The sequence below is a fragment of the Syngnathoides biaculeatus genome, chromosome 11 (genome assembly GCF_019802595.1).
Source record: "Syngnathoides biaculeatus isolate LvHL_M chromosome 11, ASM1980259v1, whole genome shotgun sequence".
In the NCBI taxonomy this organism is placed as follows: domain Eukaryota; kingdom Metazoa; phylum Chordata; class Actinopteri; order Syngnathiformes; family Syngnathidae; genus Syngnathoides; species Syngnathoides biaculeatus.
The window spans coordinates 11907023-11921669 of record NC_084650.1 but is presented as its reverse complement, the minus strand read 5'-3'; the positions used below and the strand labels follow the sequence as shown (position 1 = coordinate 11921669).

The 14647-nt window shown below is 40.0% G+C and overlaps 1 protein-coding gene across 6 annotated transcripts; it reads left to right on the top strand.

Annotated features, from left to right (window-relative positions):
• The first annotated feature begins 87 nt into the window (after positions 1–87).
• Positions 88–11954, top strand: dnajc4 (DnaJ (Hsp40) homolog, subfamily C, member 4). 6 transcript variants are annotated; one of them, XM_061835689.1, is made up of 10 exons: positions 118–208; positions 285–349; positions 474–595; positions 2250–2381; positions 3904–3994; positions 5040–5218; positions 6314–6484; positions 8194–8280; positions 11571–11660; positions 11728–11954. In XM_061835689.1, the coding sequence occupies exons 4-10, from the start codon at positions 2290–2292 to the stop codon at positions 11741–11743; spliced, it is 726 nt and encodes a 241-aa protein (XP_061691673.1). In that variant the 5' UTR covers positions 118–208; positions 285–349; positions 474–595; positions 2250–2289; the 3' UTR covers positions 11744–11954. The 6 variants fall into 6 exon arrangements, with proteins under 6 accessions (XP_061691674.1, XP_061691675.1, XP_061691673.1 ...); XM_061835688.1 differs by having other exon boundaries at positions 120–208; positions 518–595; positions 3909–3994; XM_061835690.1 differs by lacking the exon at positions 285–349 and having other exon boundaries at positions 88–208; positions 518–595.
• The last annotated feature ends 2693 nt before the right edge of the window (positions 11955–14647 follow it).

Here is a 14647-nt window from a genome sequence, read left to right as displayed (position 1 = left end):
CATTTTCGCAGTCATTTATGACCATCACTTGATTATATGTGCTGTGTATTAAATTGATCTATTAAGTTTTGACAGGACGCTCTCAGTATACTTCGTCGATTTTATTTTGAAGGTGGCATTTTCCATGTTCCGGTTTTAGAAATACCTGACTTTCAATCTGCTCAATCGGACCCAAAAGAACACTCTGCTATGAACATCTGTTAATCTGGTATGTCCGTTTTGTGCTTCAATGTACGCATTTTAAAACACGTTAAAGTCAATTCCTCTTCGTTTCCCACCCTTAGAATTTTTAACTGTACGTGACTTGTCAAGTCTCGAATGTTGTTAGCAAGTTCTGAAACGCATGAAGGTAACTCCAATTTAATATTCGTGATTACAGTGAAGTTAATTTTCTAGTGCTAATACGGCAGTCACAATAGATCCAATATGTATTAAGAAATATAAATATCTCTTCTGTTGCTTTGTTAATACAGTTGTTGCTGCCAATTAACGTGGACGCCATTGTTGTGGTCCTCAGATGTCACAAACGCGTCATCAGAAAAGGGGCGGCTGCCGACGTCATCCATCTTGTGTTCGTCTCATGTAACCAAACAAGGTACACGTTGGAGGGATTCTGGGGAAAAAAAAGATCACATCAAATTTAAAAAAAAAAAAAAAAAACATTTTGATGCAGTCCTGAGGACCTCGTTTAACAAAGGAGCGTTTGGGTCAAACTTGACGACAATACTAAAAGTTGTATATATTTATGTTGAAGTCGAATTAATTTCAAGATGAAAGTACTGTATAATATTATGACAACAAAATCATATATTTTCATACAGAATTTTAAATTTTATTTTAATTGTTGTTGATATTTTCAAGAAAAAGTCGTTAATGCAATGTCAAAAAGTTGCATATTTCTAATGTGATGCAAATTAGGCCTTTTTTTTTTAGATAAAAAGTCTAATAAAAGTTTTTTATATGTCGTGAAATCTAATTTTTTTTCATTGATGACTACAAGTTTATTCTCATGAAAGGAATATTTTAATAATGTATGATATATGCCTTTATACTTGTTACATTATGATTTATCTGTAAAATGCCCTGCTGTTTTTACAGATGTAACAACTTTATAAAATATATATTCTTTGCCAGGATAGTACGTCATTATTGTTGGAAAATTACAACGTCCCTATTGAACATAGAACTTTTTTTCACATAATAATACAACTTTATTCTCATAATATTACAACTTTAATCTACAAAATATTGTATTTCATCTTTAAAAAATCCGTTTTTTTTGTAAATATACTACTTCATTTTAAAATTATTTCCCCAAAAATATCAGAATCATGTGACTTTATTCTTGTAAACAATTTTAATCTTGCAAATTAATAACTTTTTATCTTAACAGAATCTTGAAAATGTCACATCTTTTTTCACGGAATACTATGATTTTATTCTCGTAAGAGTACTATTACAATATTCATCATATATTCTTTTTTTCTTAATCGAGCAAATAGATTATTACCATCTTTCCAAATTTGATGTCGGATGAATTTCCAACATGAAAATGTTACACCACAAGATATCAGTCTCACTCTAGCGTCAACGTGGCTGTTCCTTGGCCAAGGTGCACAAGCGAGAAAAAAAGTTCAAGGCTGAGAAGTCATTTATTTTCGTGAAATGGTGTGTATATTTTTTAGATAAAACTTGTGATTAACGTCATAATATTGAAAGAATAACGGGGTCATATTACGACAAAAAGTCTCAAACATTCCAGATACAAAGACTTATATTTTCCATATTAAAGATTATGACCCAAAACCAAATAAGTGGAAAAAGATGGCTGGATGTCATCATATTTCTTGAAAAAAATAATCACTTCTCATGAATAAAGTGTTATATTAAGAGACTGAAGTTGTATATCTTTTTTAGGGAAAAAAATTGTATCTAAAAAAAAAAAATAGACAACTTTATTGTTGCGCTATAATGACTTTAATCTCTAAAATATACACCCTTATTTTTGTAAGATTACAATTTGAGTGAAAAAGATGTGCTTTTTTTCCTCGTAAAATTTACAACTGTTTTGCTTGAAATTGTAGCACTTAATTCTACAAAATTTATGACTATTCTCACATAATTCCAACTCTTTTCCCCAGAATTGTCAGACTGGCCCTAATACTCCATACTTATAATTAACTCATTTTTTTAAAACCAATACCCCCTCCAAAAAATACTTCAACAATAAATCCTATTCTTTTGCAAAGGAGCGCTGTGTAGCATCACCGCGGCCATCTTGGGTCGGCCATGCAGCTGGAATCCCAGCTGCGGCTCTTGCAGAGTTGTCTTTGGTGTTCCAAGAGCGGATTGCGACTCTTCTCCTGGAGCGCTGTGCAAAGGTAATCTATAAGTGATGCCCCTAAATGTGCAACCTTTTTTTGGTCAACATGCTCTCCGCTTTGGTTGCACACAGGCACGCACGTTACGTAACTAAAATGGGCAGCCGCAAACACAAAAGATCTCCCAAATCCCGCACATAAGCGCTTAGCGCTCACATCACAATGGATGCATCCAATACTGCACCCTAAACCAGTTTCACGTGTGCGAGTCAATGACTACAGTAGTGCATCATGACAGCCACTGACAACATTTAAGTACACCCAAATAAATGAAACATATTCCTGAAATTAATGATCATCCTTTCTATTTCGCAATTTTGCCAATTCTCAGCAGTATCAATGTAAAGTACCGTAATTTCCGGCCTACAGAGCGCACCAGATTATAAGACTCACCCAGTACATTTGTTAAGGAAATACCATTTGGTACATACAGAAGCCGCACCTGTGTAAAAGCCGCAAGTGCCCGTATTGAAACACGAGATATTTACAAAGAAAGACGGTACACAGAAAGAGATTTTAATATCTTAGCTTAGCTTAACATAGCAACTACACAGTAGCACGAACAGGGCTGGTTAAAAAAGAAAACATACCGGTAAAAAAAAAAAAAAAAACAGCCGTGGCAGCTACACAGTAGCAACACGATAGCACAACACTAACAGAGCAAGTTAAAAAAAAATACCGGTAAAAATCACTGAAACATGACAGTAATACAGCAGAAACACGCTAGCACGGTGCTAACGCTAGTGCAGCGCTGACGGGGCCGGTTAAAGAAAAACATCCCGGTAAAAGTCACTTCCTCGGCACATATATTCCACCGGTCTCACTCTTACGTTTGCACCCTTGCGGCCGTTAGAAAAATGCACAAATTAACCGCATAAGCCGCAGGGTTGAAAGAATGTATGAAAAAGTCGCGGCTTATAGGCTGGAAATTACGGTAACTACATGTTTATTATTGTGGTTGTAGTTTGGAGCACTGCATCATGGCGAAAGCTGTTTCTTACTTGTTAGCTATCTTCTTAGCCACGTGAACTATTATAAATAATACAGCGGCACCTTGAGATAGAAGTGAGCTGACTTCCAAGTTTTTCGAGATCCGAGCAGTCTTTCAGCCATTTTTTTGCAATGACTTGCGAGCGCGAACTTGAGATAGAATACCAAACGAGCGCATTATGGTGGCAGTAAACTGATTTCAGCTCTTTGGCAAATAGTGACGATTTCAAGCTGTTTAATTCCACTCCAAATTTAAGTTTACGGTCAAACTAAGCTCAAACCGAAGCAAGTCTCAGTTGCATTTACACCCATGGACGGTTTAGAATTGTCAATGACGCTAACATGCATGTTGTTGAAACTCCACACAGGAAGGGCAAGATTTGAACCGAGCACCCCTCGGCTGTCAACCCGATGCGCTAACCGCTAATCTGACGTGCTGCCCAATAGCAAATATACTGTGTGTCGTATTAAACCAGAACTAACAAAAATAAACATCTAAACTACCGTCTCCTGTATTATTTTCTGGTGTCAGAAAAGGTGCCAACTACTATGACCTGCTGGGAGTCAAAGATGATGCCACCTTGGAAGAAATCAAAAATGCTTTTTTTGACAAGTCTAAAAAGGTAATCACATTTTTTTTAAATACATCCTTGAGAAAAAAAAGTTGTATATTTTCCATTGATAATATTTTGATATTGATGTGCCAAAATACCTTTAATGGTATATTTAATTCACTTCATGTTGCTTCTTGATATTGAAAATGTATATCTTTCATTGTAAAAATGTAAAATGTTTTTGTTGTTTTTAAATCAATTATTATATCAACCTTTTAATCACAAAAATAGCCATCTTTCTTAATTATATGATTTTCTTCTCGTAATAAATTGTCTTTAATTAGTATATTTTTATACTTATTTTTTATTTATTTTAATTGGTATATTTTTTTTTCAAAGATGTCATGTCAAATATTTTTTTTCACTGATGACTACAACTTTATTCGCATGAAATGATGATTTTAAATTATATATACCTTTATTCTTGTGACCTTAGGTTTATCTGGAAAATGACCCGCTGTTTTTACAGATGTTACAACTTTATTCTCATAACATTTTTAATCTTGAAAATGTTCTTTCTGTCTTGAAAAAAATATGTTTTCTTTCCTGGAATAGTACATCACTATTTTCATAAAATTACAACGTCCTTCTTGAACATATCCGAACTTCTTGTAATTTTTCATTTAATAATACAACTTTATTGTCATTATATTACAACTTTTATGTAAAAAAAAATATTGTATTTCATCTAAAAACAAATCAGATTTTCTTGAAAATCTACTACTTTATTTTAAAAATTATTTTCCCAAAAAATATCAGAATCATATCACAGAATCTTCAAATTGTCCCATCTTTAGTTCATGGAATAGTACAATTTTATTCCCGTAAAACTACTATTTTAATGTTCATCATATAGTTGTTTTTAGATAAAAGATTATTACCATCTTTCCAAATCTGATGTCAGATGAATTTCAGACATGAAAATGTTAGACCACAAGATGGCGGCCTTACTCTAGCGTCAACGCGGCTGTTCCTCGGCCAAGGTGCTCGAGAGCAAATCATAACCGTAAATATCCATTTTTCTCCTGTGTACTGACCCATTGATCATGCGCAGCTGCACCCAGACAGCGACCCGTCGAACCCGATGCTGCACAGCCAGTTTGTGGCGCTGAACGAGGCCTACCGCGTCCTGAGCAAGCAGCCCAGCAGGAAGGAGTATGACTTCAAAATCAGCCCAAGAGGGGGAGGCCGGGCCTTCGGGTCGGCATCCGGGCACACCGCCCATGGAACCAGGTGACAGCACTTTTTACTTGTTCATCATTGTTTTTCCAGGGACTTCCACCCATTTTCTTTGCCGCTTATCCTCACGAGGGTCGCGGGGAGTGCTGAAGCCTATCCCAGCTGTCAATGGGCAGGAGGCGGGGTACGCCCAGAACTGGTTGCCAGGCAATCGCCGGGCACATAGAGACACACGACCGCACTCACAATCACACCTAGGGGCAATTTAGAGTGTCCAATTAATGCAGCATGTTTTTGGTATGTGGGAGGAAACCCACGCAGGCACGGGGAGAACATGCAAACTCCACAAAGGCAGGGCCAGGTTCAAACCCGGGTCCTAAGAACTCTGAGGCCAACGCTTTACCACCTGATCCACCATTTGCCCCCCCCCCCCATAAACCCAAACTTAATTAAACAACGTAGCGCAACATAAATATAATGCGTCATTATTATCACGGTATGGTCGCGGTTTGCTTCCTCAGGGCCTGGCCAGCTCGCTCTCCTCAACGGAAGAATAAATTCCCAATTTTATCAATATATTTTGGATAAGTAATTGAAGCCATCTGTCCAACGGTCGAAGCGCCAAAAAACAGACGAGTGTTGCAACAGGACAATGATCCAAAACAAAGAGGCGAGTCAACAACAGAAGAAGAAAATGTGTGTTCTGGAGCGGCCCAGCCAAAGTCCTCAAGCCGACTGAGATGCTGCGGTGTGACCTCAGGAGAGGTCTGTTCACACCAGACATCCCAGGAATTTTGCTGAACTGCAACAGTTTTGTTGGGATCATGATGATGAAGATTCTGATTCTGTTGCGCATGTCTTATCTTCAACTACAGGAAATGCTTGGTTAAGTGGATTGCTGCCATTTATTAGAGGTTCCTTGAACCCAGTTTTGGTTTAAATAGTTGCAACAATGCTTTTTTTTTTTTCAAAATTTTGTGGTGTTCTTTTTTTTCCCCCCACACCAAATGTTGCAAAACCACCCACCCCCCCACCCCCACCACCATTGTTGTGTATCGTGTAAATTCTGCGCCACATAATTTCAAGCAACCAATTCTTCCACTATGGATGTTCGCAAATGCTAATCCGCCATTTTCCCTTTTACCGCAGTGGCGCCACGACGCAGGACAACATTCGTTACTGGGAACAAATCTATCAGTCGCACGCCCAGGAGATGTCGGCGGAGGAGAGGGAGCGGCGGCGGAGGAGAAACTTCCGGCTCGTGGGCTACTGCTTCCTCGCCATGGCGCTCAGCGTCGGGGCGCACTTTGTCTTCTTCAGGTGAAACGATGTTCTCTGTGATTTAATATTAGCTAGGGGACAAGCAATGATGTGTTTTTTAAAAAAATGCTAACTTTTGTTGCATTTAAATAACTAAATGGACCCACATAATAATTCACACTTGTTAGTATTTCACTTGTCAGCAAAACCAAATGTTTACGGAGGACCTTCCAAAAAAGAAAAGTTATAAACCACAGGAGTCAAACTCGAGGGCCCACTACATGATTTTATGTGGGCCACAAAGGCGAATCGTGTGTGCCAACTCCAATGAATCTTGTTCAAATCCTGTACAAGATTTTAAACTTGTCATGTCATAAATTATAAAATGGAGATATTGCAAGCATTTTTGGCTGACCTAACTCCAACAGTAGTTGAAAAACGCATTACCCTTGATTTCTGACTCCAAAACTAGTTCATAAATTTCAAGTGTAAATATGATGAGGTGATTAAAGAATTTTACGGTTTCTGCCCTCTGAGGGAAACTCAAACTACAATGTGGCTCATGACAAAAAATGAGTTTGGCACCGCTGACCATTGGTGTGTCATTTAATTCCCACGAGACCTGTTATAGTTTTGTTTTTTAATTTTGTATGCTATACTTAATGTGTATTGAACCATGAACTTGAAAAGCGAGCGACAGTACACAACAGACCGTGATTTTTGGCCCATTTTTTTACCGCTAGCAATTACACGGGTCAACAACAAAATTACCGTTATTGGCCATTATTTCTCAACTTATTCATGACCATTTTGATGTGCTGAATCCAAGTATCAGATTGTTTTTGCACAATAAGGTCAACTAGGGCCGCATTTGTGTTTACATGTGCATTTCATGAGCCAGCGGAATGGGGGCGGACCCAAATGCGGGACTCCCAGGCAAAGGCATGATGTCCACTGGTTTTTATTATAAACTGACAACACAGTCCAAGAAGGCAGGATCCAAAATACAAGAAACAAGGTCCGATAACTATGAGACGACTAAAGAGCTTTACAAAAGCGTGACTGGACTATAATGGCGCAGTGGCGGAGTAACCCAGGATGCGGTAAAGCATCCACAAAGAACTGGCCAGTGACAAAACTCCATCTTAAATACTTGGTCTAATCACAGTGCCTCATGCGAAATAGCTGTGACCGTTGACAGGTGTCATAGGTGAGACCGCCCAAAGCGGTGGGCAGGCCGTGAACCATTCTTGCTCATGGCAGAGCGGTATTTCGACTCTGAACCGAGATTCGTGCCCTGAATTTAGAACAATGATGATGTAACATTCAATTTACAGGTACAGTACTTCATTTTATCAATGTCAACGGTTCAATTTTCACAAAGCAAAGTTTGTACCATTTGAATAATAAATTGTTAGCATAGCGTTGCCATCAAGACCTGACCCGAGCAAGAGAAATGGACGTCATTTTAGGATTCTGTGATGCAGAAGTGTCCTGAATGAGTTAAAAAAAAACAAAACCAGGAATCTTAAAAACCGAGTGTTACATTTTTGAGGTTTCACCCTTATAATCTGCGCCTTGAGGCTTATCAGACCCAATATTGGCCTTCCGATTGAACAAGTTTGACACCTCGGGCTTAGTTAACCTCAGATTTTCCCAATAGTTTGTAGAATCTCAATGGCATAGAACCTTCCAGAATCTCCTAAGGTTCCGCTGACCTTAGGGACAGTTGAAGAGGGAGTTTGATTGACTTCAATGAACCCTTGTAGGAAGCTGGAAGAGGTCCACAACAACTTCATGGACGAGAAGGATCGAGTCATCACGGAAATCTACAACGAATCCAAAGAGAGGGCCAGGTTCGTCACCTCCTTCCTTTAAGACGACAAAAAAAAAAAAAACATTTTCACGTGATGTCACCCGATGCAGGACTCTGTAGCGAGATTATGGGTGTCTGATTGCCTATTTCATCTTTTTAACTGGGGGCTCCAGACCAGTTTGACTAAAAATAAACTGTTTTTAAACATGTTAGGTTACTTTTAGTTGCATTGCAGTGGAAAAATACCGTAATTTCCAGCCTATCAGCCGTTTTTTCACACGCTTTCAACCGTGCGGTTCCTGCAGCTAATTTGTGCATTTTTTTCTAACGGCCGCAAGGGGGCACTTGAGCGGAAAAGTTAAGAGTGAGACCGAGTATATGTGCCGAGGAAGTGACTTTTACCGGTCTGGCTCTGTTAGCACTGCGCTAGCTTGTTACTGCCGTGTCTGTGATTTTTACCAGTATGTTTTGTTTTTTTTTACCGGCCCTGTTAGCGCGGCAGCACTAGCGTTAGCATTAGCGCATTAGCATTAGGGCGGTGGCGCTAGAGTTAGCATTAGCGCGGCGATGCTAGCCTTAAACTCTCTGTGTACCGTCTTTCTTTGTAAACATCTCATGTTTCAATGTGGGCACTTGCGGCTTTTACGCGGCTGCGGCATATGTATGTACCAAATGGTATTTCCTTTACAAATGTACTGGGTGAGGCTTATAACCAGGTGCGCTCTGTAGACCGGGAATTAAGGTATTGAGCCCCTTCTCAAATTTTAAAATCATCAGACAAATGTAAATATCAGATCAATATAACCTGAGTGAACTTAAAATGCTGTTTTTCAATGATGATTTCTTTTTTTTTTTTTTTTAAGGATAATAAACTATTTGCTACCTGGCCCTGTGTAGAAAAATGTAAAAAAAAAAAAAAAAAAAAAAAATCCCCCTTCTTGTTAAATCATGTATTAAATTGTAGCTAATGACAATTTTGGTAAATTTTCACTGATCACACCCAAGCCTCATCAACCTGTTCAATCAAAAAAATCACGTAGACAGAATCAGTCCCAACAAATTCAAGTCCAACAAAAGATCCAAGGAAAAGCTGCAACAAATTGACACCATCAAAAGAAACTCCCAAACAGTCGAGAAATTACGTAATTAATATCAATTTGGGAAGGGTAACAAAGGGTATTTAAGCTTTAGGATTCCAGCGAACCATAAAGAGAGGGAGGCATTATCCTCAAACGGAGAAGACACGGACGAGCGGGGGCCGACAAAGAACTGGAGTGCCTCACCCCGCCTGACCGCAAAGGAACTCGGGACAATTTCTAAAAAAAAAAAAAAAAAAAAAACAAAAAAAAACTCCAGGCCTTCGTTGCCTCAATTAAGGTCAGCGTTTGTCGCACGACAAGAAGGAAGAGACTGGGTAAAAAAAAAAAAAAAAAATGGCAGCCATGGCCAAAACCACTGGCAAGAACAGAAAACAAAAAAAAAAATTTTTTTAAATATCGGGAGAATATTCCATGGGGTGGCGAGATGAAATTGAGCTTTTTGGCATGTGGACTCCTATTTAGTATTTTTTTTATTATAAATTTATTTAACATTTATGTTCTGTTTTTTTTTTTTTTTTTTTTTTTAAATCAGATGTGACTCACAAGTGACAGTTTTTTGCCTTCTTTACATTGTTACTCTTAAGTAAGTATTCAGAGGACTACTTCTTCCTATTATAATCGTATTATTCTAAAGTAATATCAATCTTACTTACAATATTTGGCTACTTTACCCAGCTCTGGATTGAAGGAACCGTAAATTCTGAAGGAGAATGCTCATGTTCATGGTCATGTTGGTGAGCTCGGGCAAAAGCGCGCTTGCGTTCTGCAGCAGGAGAACAATCCAGAAGACACCAACAAGTCAACTTTTGAATCGCTTCAAAGAACAAAATGAACATTTTTTTAGCGGCCTCGTCAAAATCCAGACTCGAATCTGATTGAAATGCAGTCGCATGACCTGAAAATGCTTGAAAACCCTATTTATTTATTTATTTATTTCCCAGAATTCAAACAGTTCCGCAATGAAGAATGGACCAAAATATATCCACAGTGATTATGAGGTAGTGAGTCAATATTACTTGGAAAAATCTATTGATTGTCAGGGTTTGCTGCTGCGGCCGGCCCAACCACGTATTAGGTTTAGCGGGGCACTACTTTTACACACTGGGCCAGGAAACATTGAATTGTTTTCCCCTAATAAATAAAATCAACATTTGAAAACTTTTTTTCAAAATTTTCCATCTACATTTGTTTGATTATCTTTGCCTTCTGTATCTTTTCTGTGTATGTGGCGCATGGAGCGCACATGTTGCCAAGCTAACAATTAGCCCAGAATTTCATCCGACTTCAGTGGGATGTAGTTTTGCCCTCTGCGATCCGTTCTAATTAAAAATACAACAATTAATCCATATTAATTAGCAAATAAATAACTATTTTGATAATCAATGAATCTTTTTTTTACGTAAAATTCTCCCAAATTTCAACTTATCACAGTAAATATCATTCTTCTGTAGTTCTCCATGAAAGAAGACTGATAATATTTTGCGTTTAATCAAAATAAAACATTTGAAAACATCTGCTTTTACTCTGGAAAACAATGACCAACATTTTTTGCCAATTTTCTAACAGATATTACAGACCAACCCAGTCACTGGATCATAGTCAATTTATATTTGTGCATTTTCTGCACTGTCAATTTGAAATTAATGTCCTGTTTGTGAATGCAGGGGTGGGCATTAAAAAGTGTTTTATGGATGCGATTCATTGATCAATTGTAAAAAGTGATTGACAGATTTGTCGCTTTGTTAAAACAGTCGTTAATTGCAGGACGATCGTAATTCCCGGCCTACAGAGCGCACCTGGTTATAAGCCTCACCCTGTACATTTGTAAAGGAAATACCATTTGGTACATACATAAGTTGCAAGTGCCCACATTGAAAGACGGTACACAGAGAGTTTAACGCTAATGCTAGCTCAACTCTAACGCTAGTGCAGCGCTAACAGGGCCGGTTAAAAAAACCCCATACTGGCAAAAATCACTGAAACACGGCAGTAACACGCTAGCGGGGCACTAGCAGGGCCGGGCCGGTAAAAGTCACTTCCTCGGCACATATATTCCACAGGTCTCACACTTACCTTTTCCGCTTGATTGTCCCCTTGCGGCCGTTAGAAATTATGCATTACCGCATAAACCGCAGGGTTGAAAGCGTGTGAAAAAGGTTGCAGCTTATAGGCCGGAAATTACGGCAGTTATTCATTTCTGTGTTGTTGTTTTTTTCCACCCCTCCCCCAGGCTCAACGGTTTTAAGAAGCAGACGGAAATCCTGCGGCAGAAACGCGCCGAGTTTTTGGAGAAATACAAAATACGCAACGGCGGAGAGAAGTAGGAGACTTTACTCAGCCGCCAGCTAGTTTCGAGACTCCTATTTAAGATTGGCGTCCGTTTCAAGGCGTTGTTCCTCGTGATGATGACCCGGATATGACTCGAGTGGCCTTCGTGAGTGTGGACGCTAACTGATATCGATCACCGATGACGTCACTAAAAAAGGATGCCCCTCAGGAAACGCTCAGATGGAGCCCATCGAGAACGGAACTAAAATCACGAGACCGAGTGGCACAACAGTCCGACTATTATAAGAATATAAAAGTGCATTATTAAAGCGGTTCTGTTCTAATCAGCGCACGTCATTTGCCTTCTTGCAGCCGCAGAGTGTGTCATTTGAATTTTCTCATCGGACCGCGTGTGCGGCGTGATGACATCTCATGCTTGCGGTTGTAAAAGACCGTCAAAGGACACGAAATGTCCCCACGGTTAGCGGCGTAGCAGGAAGAAACGGAAGCGCCCCCCCCCCCTCCCCCGTCACGCTCGCATTCGAATCACGCAAGTTTAGGATCCGTTTCACGCTCGCATAATGCCCCCCCCCCCCTCCCCCACTGTACTGTTTGGTTTGTGGAACTGTCGCAGAGAAGACACACGTTTCTCGTTTTTGTGAATGGATTAGTGCTGCGGAAAAAAACAGGAACAACTTAGCTAAGATGACTTCAGAACGGACCTTTTAAGCTCCGCCCCCTTAGCTACAGTCGCCATGTCCCAGAAGCTACCAAAATGGCGACCGAACAGAACAGGTTTGAAGTCGATTCTCTATCGCGTATTGCAGATAATATTGCGGTATGGGTTTTTTTTTTTGCCAAATGCGTCGGACTTGTCCAAGAGAGTTCTACAGAGAGGTCTCAACTATTTCACGCAAGGATACGTAGACGGAATTAAGATTTTGGACAGAGCAGGACGCAATGTCAGAGACTCCTCACAAACTTCGTATTCGAATCCAGCAGGATAAAATTGTGGAATCGTACTGCGCATGTAAAGCAGGGTGAGTACTTTTTACTTGGAAAGATCACGAGTAATATCATTGTAGTCTTTAGAAATGAGTCTGTGTATTCATTTGACTTGGCTCGTTGTCAAACCCAGTGCTGTGTCTTAAAAGTCCGATGTGATCCAAATAGGCAAATAGACATTTTCCTCGCGTGACGTGGCGCATTTACGCATCGCTAACCCGTCTCTTTGGCATAAAACTTACACACTTCATTCAGGTGGTCAGTGATACGCTAACAAAGTGAAAGTTGTTCTCTTGCACTGATAATAATTCAATCAAACTCAGGGAAGAGACTTCTCCCTCACTTGCCTTCTTTTCGAACGTAGATCCTTGTGTTTGTTGATATTGTTCACGTTTAGTTGTACGTGCGCTCTTCCGCGAGCCTTAATCCACGTCAACCGTGTCTTAGGCATGTGAAAATGAATCAAGCGGGCCATTTGTGACCTAGCAGGATATCTTTCATCAGAATTGCCCGTTCCCCAAGCGCATCTGAGGACCATTTTCTTCGTAACATTAACTTTTCCAGGCGCACGCTAATGAAAACCAGCATTGCTTGTGGGACAACATGGAGGCAGGGGTGTGTCACGACAATGCGGCTGTCTGATTGGCTATTATTGTACGAGTGATTGACAGGTCGGAAAGGTCCATTAGATGCTGCCTCAAATGCCCCCCCCCCACCCCTCAAAATTAAAAAAAAAAAAATGATTGAAGTTGGTCCCTCATAAATGGCAATACGGTAAAATCCTCAGAACTCAAACAGACCACCATGACTGCAACCCTACTTACACACACACACACACATGCCTTTAATTGACATTAAAGGGTGTCAAATTATGGGTCAGTGCCACACATTACTCTGTGCCATAATGCAGCGGCGGGGGGGGGGGGGGATAAAGATCTCAGTGTCACGGTCCAATTATTACACACGTTATATCAACGGGCAGCATGGTGGATTAATGGTTAGCATGCCTGCCTCGCAGATGAGATGTCCTGCAGGGTTTGAATCTCGGTTTTATCCGGGTGCTACGACTTCCTCACACTTTCGCAAAACGTGCGAGTTAGCACGTAGCATGAATTGTCTCAGTTCTCCATAGGTGTGAGTGTGTGTATGAATGCTCCTCCGCACGGATGGTGACAAATGCTATTAAAAAATAATAATAATTAATTGGAGCGTGGGACACGGTGGAGCAACTGGCTAGCGCATTGGTCACACAGTTCTGATGACTGGGGTTCAAATCCCGGCCCCGCCTGCGTTTGAGTTTGCATGTCCTCCACATGCTAGTGTGGGTTTTCTCTGGGTACTCCACATCCCCAAAATATGAATTCATTTGAGACTCTAAATTGCCCAAAGGTGTGATCGTGACCGCAACTGTTGTCTGTCTCCATGTGCTCTGCGATTGGCCGGCAACCAGTTCAGGGCGTGCCCCTCCTCCTGCCCGTTGACAGCTGGGATAGGCTCCAGCGCAACCCTCATGAGGATAAGCAGTTCAGAAAATGGATGGCGGTTTGGGTTCATTTAAGTAGCAGCCAAGCATGAAACTGAAAGCTCTTTTACTGAGCTGCAAAGTCAGCTGCTTTCCTTTTACGTCGTCGTCGCTATTTAGTGAAAATGTCGTTCGGTTTTATTTGCCACTCAAAACCAAAAAAAAAAAAAAAAAAAAACCATTTGGCGGATTAAGCTTGCCCTGTAAATCGCAAACGGTGGAACAGATTTATTAAGTCATTGCCGAGCAGAGAATGATGGAGGTGAGATTTTTACGCATCTCATTATTTGATTGCAGGCGGTAATGCAGTAGGAAATTTCATATGTCCAATATGTCTTTGCTGACCTGAAGTGGCCTCCACTGTAATCGCACATTTCAGATTCTCGTAACATCGTTTAGTGAGAAACGTCAACAGTGTTTTAAAAGGTTATATCAGTAGCATCAGGCTTGATTTATATATACCATCACAAATTCATCTTTTAGTAATTGTACGCAAATTTCAAAACAAGCAT

Excerpts from the sequence above, each read along its gene's own strand:
- dnajc4 (XM_061835688.1), top strand. The coding sequence starts at position 319 with ATGTTGTTAGCAAGTTCTGAAACGCATGAAG. Across the intron at positions 596-2,249 it reads GTCTCATGTAACCAAACAAG|GAGCGCTGTGTAGCATCACC; the intron begins GTACACGTTGGA and ends TCTTTTGCAAAG. Across the intron at positions 2,382-3,908 it reads TCCTGGAGCGCTGTGCAAAG|GTGCCAACTACTATGACCTG; the intron begins GTAATCTATAAG and ends GTGTCAGAAAAG.